The sequence below is a fragment of the Gopherus evgoodei genome, unplaced genomic scaffold, assembly GCF_007399415.2.
Source record: "Gopherus evgoodei ecotype Sinaloan lineage unplaced genomic scaffold, rGopEvg1_v1.p scaffold_345_arrow_ctg1, whole genome shotgun sequence".
NCBI lineage: Eukaryota > Metazoa > Chordata > Testudines > Testudinidae > Gopherus > Gopherus evgoodei.
The window spans coordinates 16,778-24,456 of NW_022060011.1; the positions used below are offsets into that span (position 1 = coordinate 16,778).

At 67.4% G+C, this 7,679-nt stretch overlaps 1 protein-coding gene across 1 annotated transcript; it reads left to right on the forward strand.

Annotated features, from left to right (window-relative positions):
- Window positions 1-400: 400 nt before the first annotated feature.
- LOC115641275 (apolipoprotein B receptor-like) lies at window positions 401-7,660 on the forward strand (the record flags this gene model as incomplete). The annotated part of the gene is made up of 4 exons (XM_030544320.1): window positions 401-417; window positions 694-802; window positions 2,708-2,859; window positions 7,586-7,660. Coding segments are annotated over exons 2-4 (284 nt in total), but the record flags the coding sequence as incomplete, so codon positions are not given.
- Between the last annotated feature and the right edge of the window lie 19 nt (window positions 7,661-7,679).

The window sequence follows — 7,679 nt, forward strand, 5'->3', positions numbered from 1 at the left end:
AGGGGGCGATGTTGGGTTTGGGGGGGTGGGGTTGCTGGATTAGGGGAGCTGGGGGGAGGGGAAGCTGACTTGGGAGAGCTGGGGGGGAGGGGACACCAGGTTAGGGGGGCTGAGGGGGAGGGGAAGCTGGGTTGGGGGAGCTGAGGGGGAGAGCACACTGCGTTTGAGGGGGTGAGGATGCTGGATTAGGGGGCTGGCGGAAGGGGGGACTGGGGGGGAGGGGACACTGGGGGGGAAGGGGGCTCTTGTTTTTCCTCTTGTCCCTTGTCCTGGCCACAAACCCACAGTTTCCTCTAGCTCCATCCTCCCCCAGCTCTTGCAACAGGGCCTGAGTCACTGCAGGGGGGCAGGGTACCAGGGTGGGGTGCAGGTAGCCCAGGGGGGTGCAGGGAGCCAGGAGGTTCAGGGGCGGAGGGAGTCAGTACTGTGGGGTGTGCAAGGGATTGGGGGGGCACAGGGAGTTGGGGGGATGCCGGAGGGGGGGTAGAGGAGATGGGGGGGTTCAGGGGGTGGGGGCATAGACGGGCAGGGTGTGCAGGGAACTGGGGGAGGTGGGGGGGCACAGGGATCCGGGGGGCCCCGGAGAAGTGGGGGGTGCAGGGAACCAGGGGCGGGGGCATAGGGGGGTGGGGTGTGCAGGGCAGTGGCTGTGGTTCCCCGTCCCTAGCACATCACTTCCCTCCCCGGCTGCAGGGGAAGCGGCAGCCGCCCCCCAGCTCCCCACGCCTGCCCAGCTCTGGGCCCCATGGAGCTGCTCCAGCGACACCTGCCCGGGCTGCACCGCGTCCTGCGGGGGGCACTGGTGAGTCCCCCCCCCAGCCAGCCCCCAGGGGACAGGGCACGAGGGTCCCTTCCGAGACTGTGGGTGTCAGGGCTGGTGGTGGAGGCTGCCGGGGGGCAGGCGGGGTGGTGGGGAGCAGAGATGGGGGGGACTGACAGGAGGCGGGGTTGGGGTGGATGGGGGGCAGGAGGGAGGTGGGGCGGGCAGGGTGGTGGGGAGCAGAGGAGGGGGAGGGACAGATGGAGGGGCAGGGCTGGGGCGGATGGGGGGCGAGCAGGATGGTGGGGACCAGAGGAGGAGGGACAGACGGGGGGCAGGGCTGGGGTGGATGGGGGGCAGGGGGTTGCGGACCAGAGGAGGGGGAGCGACAGACAGGGGGCAGGGCTGGGGTGGATGGGAGGCAGGAGGGAGGTGGGGGCGGGCAGGGTGGTGGGGAGCAGAGGAGGGGGAGGGAAAGACGGAGGGGCAGGGCTGGGGCGGATGGGGGGCGGGCAGGGTGGTGGGGACTAGAGGAGGGGGAGGGACAGACGGAGGTGTAGGAGTGGCACGAATGGGGGGCAGGAGGGAGGTGGGGGCAGGCAGGGTGGTGGGGACCAGAGGAGGGGGGCAGACGGGGGGCAGGGCTGGGGCGGATGGGGGGCTGGAGGGAGGTGGGGGCGAGTGGGGTGGTGGGGAGCAGAGGAGGGGGACAGATGGGGGCAGGGCTGGGGCGGATGGGGGGCAGGAGGGAGGTGGGGGCGGGCAGGGTGGTGGGCAGCAGAGGAGGGGGGACAGATGGAGGAACAGGGTGGGGCAGATGGGGGGCAGGAGGGAGGTGGGGGTGGGCAGGGTGGTGGGGAGCAGGGGGGACAGACAGAGGGGCAGGGCTGGGGCGGATGGGGGGCAGGAGGGAGGTGGGGGCGGGCAGGGTGGTGGGCAGCAGAGGAGGGGGGACAGACAGAGGGGCAGGGCTGGGGCGGATGGGGGGCAGGAGGGAGGTGGGGGCGGGCAGGGTGGTGGGCAGCAGAGGAGGGGGGACAGATGGAGGAACAGGGTGGGGCGGATGGGGGGCAGGAGGGAGGTGGGGGCGGGCAGGGTGGTGGGGAGCAGGGGGGACAGACAGAGGGGCAGGGCTGGGGCGGATGGGGGGCAGGAGGGAGGTGGGGGCAGGCAGGGTGGTGGGCAGCAGAGGAGGGGGGACAGATGGAGGAACAGGGTGGGGTGGATGGGGGGCAGGAGGGAGGTGGGGGTGGGCAGGGTGGTGGGGACCAGAGGGGGGGGGGACAGATGGAGGAACAGGGTGGGGCAGATGGGGGGCAGGAGGGAGGTAGGGGTGGGCAGGGTGGTGGGGACCAGAGGGGGGGGGACAGATGGAGGAACAGGGTGGGGTAGATGGGGGGCAGGAGGGAGGTGGGGGCGGGCAGGGTGGTGGGGAGCAGGGGGGACAGATGGAGGAACAGGGTGGGGTAGATGGGGGGCAGGAGGGAGGTGGGGGTGGGCAGGGTGGTGGGGAGCAGAGGAGGGGGAGGGACAGACAGAGGGCAGGGATGAGGCGGATGGGGGGCAGGAGGGAGGTGGGGGTGGGCAGGGTGGTGGGGAGCAGGGGGGAGAGACAGAGGGGCAGGGATGAGGCGGATGGGGGGCAGGAGGGAGGTGGGGGCGAGCGGGGTGGTGGGGAGTAGAGGGGACAGATGGGGGCAGGGCTGGGGCGGATGGGGGGCAGGAGGGAGGTGGGGGCGGGCAGGGTGGTGGGGAGCAGAGGAGGGGGGACAGACAGAGGGGCAGGGCTGGGGCGGATGAGGGCAGGAGGGAGGTGGGGGCGGGCAGGGTGGTGGGGAGCAGAGGGGGGGAGACAGGGGGAGGCGCATGGCAGGGGTTGGGGGTCTCTCAGGGGGGCCATTCTGCCCCCCCAGGGCCAGCCCCATTCAGCCTCGCGCCTCCCCCCAGGATTACGTCTCCAGCTTCTCCACCTACCTCTTCGGGGACCAGGCACACCCAGGCGCAGAGGATCATGGGAAAAGCGGGGAGACTGACTCCCCCAACCACCGCAAGGGGGTGTCAACAGGAGGATATGGGGAAAGAGACCCAGAGCATTATGGGTAATGAGAGGGGGTGGGGGCTGGGCACACGGGGACACCTCACCCAGCACCGGGACCCCAGTGTCCCGGGATCCCAGGCCCGACGCGGGGGGGGAGGGGAATGGGGCATCCTGGGGTCCCAGCCCCAGTGCTGGGGGAGGGGAAGGGGGCGTCCCGAGGTCCCAGCCCCAGCGCTGCGGGACCGGGGGGAGTGGGGTGTCCCGGGGTCCCTGTGCAGGGTGAGGGGTCCCAGCCCCGGCGCTAGGCAGGAGGGGAGTGGGGCGTCCCGGGGTCCCAGCCCCAGCGCTGTGGGACCGGGGGGAGTGGGGTCCCAGCCGGGGTCCCTGTGCAGGGTGAGGGGTCCCAGCCCTGGCGCTAGGCAGGAGGGGAGTGGGGCGTCCCGGGGTCCCAGCTGGGGTCCCTGTGCAGGGTGAGGGGTCCCAGCCCCAGCGCTGTGGGACCGGGGGGAGTGGGGTGTCCCGGGGTCCCTGTGCAGGGTGAGGGGTCCCAGCCCTGGCGCTAGGCAGGAGGGGAGTGGGGCGTCCCGGGGTCCCAGCCGGGGTCCCTGCGCACCCCCCTTCTCAAGGCAGGACCAATCCCCGGACAGATTTTTGCCCCAGATCCCTGAGTGGCCCCCTCACCCCCCTGGCTTTAGCAGGCCAATGCTCCAAGCACGGAGCGATCGCCCCCCCCGCAGGACTGCGGTGTTGGCCGGAGATGATGTCACGGACTCACAGATCGTGGCCACTCCTGCCCCCATGGGGTCCGTGGGGGGTGTCCCTTTCAGTGCGACAGCCCTTCTCGGGGGGTCCCCTCTCGGGGTCAGGCCCCTCCACCTCCTGGAGCCGCACCTCTCTGAGCCGCAGCACGTCCGTCTCTGCCGTGGGTCCCCCCAGGGAGTCCCCTCGCTCTGGGCCCCCTGGGCCTCCTCACCCCCAAAGGGGATAATTCCCACCCCCCTTCGCTAGCCCCCAGCGACTCTCAGCCAGCGTAACGCAGGAGGGTTTATTGAGGGTTGAACCCAGCACAGGAAACTCTCCAGCCTCTGGCCTGGCCTCCCTCAGCCCAGCACATCCCAGTCCCCCTGCAGCCAGGGGGGCTCTGCCTGCTCCCCCTCTCCAGCCCTGAGCCCCCCTGCTTCCCAGCTGGGCCTCCGATATCCCCGGCCCCAAGCCCCCTCTGTCCATTGGCTTCTCTCCAGGGAAACAGGGTCGTAAACAGGCAGGCCTGGGTCTCCTCCCCTCTCAGCCCCACTCTGGCCCCTCTGGCCGGAGCCGGCTGGTCAGGTCACCGGGGTCCTCTCCCCGCAGCCCATTGTCCCCCACTGGCCAGAACCGGCTGCCATGCCTGAGCTGGGTCTCCGGGTCACCAGGTCAGCAGTCCCTGGGGTCTCCATCCTCCCGGCCATCAGCTGGGGTCTGAAGGTCCCTCTCCCCTCCCCTCGTTAAACCAGTAACACCCGGGGACGCTGAGTCCCACCCCCCTGCATGCAACCCTCTGGAAAACACGGAAAAACCAAGAAAACCCCCCACTTCATCACAGATCCTGTAGTGGATCTATTCCCTGGGACAAAAGCTGGTTCCCCCCTGGAGGCGATTCCCCTCTCTGATCAGCTGACCCCGGGCCAGCACGCTGAGATCAGAGGGGTGCTGCATCTGTACCGACAGCTGTTTTCCAACCAGCCTGGACGCACTAATTTGACTGTCCACCGGGTGGAGACCAGGTCACATCCCCCTATAAGATGCTCCCCTTTTCGGGTCACTGGGAAAACTGCCCAGGATCCTAGAAAGAGAGGTCAGGGACATGCTGGCTTTGGGGGTGATCCAGCCGTCTTCCAGCCCTTGGGCCTCGCCAGTGGTGCTGGTCCCCAAGAAGGATGGGTCAATCCGGTTCTGTGTGGACTATCGAAAGCTCAATGCCATCACCGTATCTGATGCCTACCCTATGCCCAGGCCTGACGAGCTCCTAGACAAGCTGGGAGGTGCTCGGTACCTCACCACTATGGATCTTACCAAAGGCTACTGGCAAGTGCCGCTGGACGCAGATGCCAGGCTGAAATCGGCCTTTATCACCCCTCTGGGGCTCTATGAGTTTCTGACCCTGCCCTTCGGCCTCAAGGGAGCACCGGCCACCTTCCAGCGCCTGGTGGATCAGCTACTGAGGGGGATGGAGAGTTTTGCCGTGGCGTATATTGACGACATCTGCGTCTTCAGCCAGACCTGGGAGGACCACATGTCCCAGGTTAAACAAGTCCTGGACCGACTCCGAAAGGCTGGGTTAACAGTAAAGGCTGAGAAGTGCAAGGTGGGGATGGCTGAAGTATCTTACCTGGGCCATCGGGTGGGGAGCGGCTGCCTGAAGCCGGAACCAGCCAAGGTGGAGGTGATCAGAGACTGGCCTGCTCCCCAAACCAAAAAGCAGGTCCAGGCCTTTATTGGGATGGCGGGGTACTATCGAAGGTTCGTGCCCCACTTTAGTGCCATAGCCGGCCCCATCACTGAGCTGTGCAAGAAGGGGAAGCCAGACAAGGTGATCTGGACTGACCAGTGCCAGGAGGCTTTCCGGGCGCTGAAGGAGGCTCTGGTTAGTGGCCCAATTCTGGCAAACCCAGATTTGGACAAACCCTTTATGGTGTTCACTGATGCCTCAGACACGGGACTGGGGGCAGTGTTAATGCAGGAGGATGAAAAGGGGGAGAGACACCCCATCGTGTACCTGAGTAAGAAGCTGCTACCCCAGGAACAAAGCTACGCGGCCATCGAGGAGGAATGCCTGGCCATGGTGTGGGCCCTTAAGAAGCTAGAGCCATATCTCTTTGGGCGACACTTCACCGTGTACACCGACCACTCTCCCCTGACCTGGCTGCACCAGATGAGAGGGGCTAACGCCAAGCTCCTGAGGTGGAGCCTGCTCCTGCAGGACTATGACATGGACGTGGTCCATGTGAAGGGAAGTGCCAACCTGACAGCGGACGCGTTGTCCCGGAGAGGGGGCCCTGAACTTCCCCAGGTCACTGGGCAGAGTGACCCCGCTCAGTTCAGTCTCGAAGGGGGGAGAGATGTGATGGAGCAGGGAGTGGGGCAGATTGACATGGGGATGTTGCAGGGGAGTTTTACTGGGACTGTCTGCACTGGTGCTGGATGGTGGTGGGATATCGGGGGGGTGACTTCAGTGAGGGATGATACTTGACAGCCAGCACGTAAGCTGACCCCCCAGGGGGGGCAGGTGACACCTTCTGCCCTGGAAGCTGGACAAAGGCAGAGGAGGGGCTGGAGAGTTTCAGTTTGGAGCTGGCTGGGGAAATGGAGGGGGGGTCAGACGGGGCTCTGGCCTCCCTGGCCCCCCAGATGGACCTAACTGAGGGATCCTGTTGTCTGTGCCTGCAAGACCTGTCCTGGCCTGTGTTCCTGTCGACTAAATAAACCTTCTGCTTTACTGGCTGGCTGAGAGTCCCGGTGAATTGCAGGAAGTGGGGGGTGCAGGGCCCTGACTCCCCCACATTATGTGACATGCCCTCAGCAGCCAGCCAGCCAGCCACAGGGTGCACATCCCACCGCTGCCACCAGTTGTGATGGAGTCACAGGCCTGGTCTCTGGAACTGCTCTGTGTGACGCTGGCCAGGACTCTAGGGGGGCCCGACACCCCTCAGGGCTCGCTGTCCAGGGGAAGGAGCCAGCTCAGCTATGGTGCTTCCTGGGTCCGACCTGAGCACCCAGCCCCCCGTTCAGCCCGTAAGCTCCCTGCAGCGAGTCCCCCTGGATGGGGCCCTGGGGCAGCCGGAGGGGCCCTGCCCCCCACTCAGCAGCCAGCCGGGACTCCCAGCCAGTGTGTGACAGACGGGTCATTAGTCGACAGGAAGCCAGCGTAGGATAGGGCGTTAGCACCAGCAATGTCCATCTCGGGAGGGACCCCGGGCCTGGTGCCCCTGAAACGCCCCCTCTGAATCCCAAACAGCAGCCTGCCAGTTCCAGCTGCCTGGCCCCAGGCCCCCTGTTCCCCTCCTTGGTCCTTTGTCACCTTCCTGGGCCTCCAGGTCACCAGCTCAGCACCGACACCCTGGCTGGTCCTTGCAGAGGAAGGGCCCAGCCATCGCCTGCCAGGTGACAGCGTCGGCCATTCTCTGTCCCAGGCAGCCAGTCGCAGTCACACCTGCCCGATGGGGGGCACTGCAACGATCACACACCCTCATCCCACCCCCAAACACTTGAGTAACACACAGGGGAAACTGAGGCACACACTCCAGAGAAAACAATAAGATGCTTCCCACTTCATCACACACAGCCCCTCTGGGGCAGGGGTGAGTGGCTGGGCACGCGGGGACGCCTTGCCCAGCCCTGGGACGCAGCCCCTCTGGGGGGAGCTGGGCACACGGGGACCCCTGGCCCCTCTGGGGCAGGGGGCTGGGCACACGGGGACCCCTCGCCCAGCCCTGGGACGCAGCCCCTCTGGGGGGAGCTGGGCACACGGGGACCCCTGGCCCCTCTGGGGCAGGGGGCTGGGCACACAGGGACCCCTCGCCCAGCCCTGGGACGCAGCCCCTCTGGGGGGGGCTGGGCACATGGGGACCCCTGGCCCCTCTGGGGCAGGGGGCTGGGCACACGGGGACCCCTCGCCCAGCCCTGGGACGCAGCCCCTCTGGGGGGAGCTGGGCACACGGGGACCCCTGGCCCCTCTGGGGGGGGCTGGGCACATGGGGACCCCTCACCTGGCACAGGGGGCAGGCCTCACCTGTCTTTCTCCCCTGCAGGGAGGAGGCGCTGAGGAGGCAGCATGAGGACGCTGGATACCCGGCCCTGCAGGTACGTTGGGGGCAGGTGCCTGGGTGCTTCCCCACTGGAGTT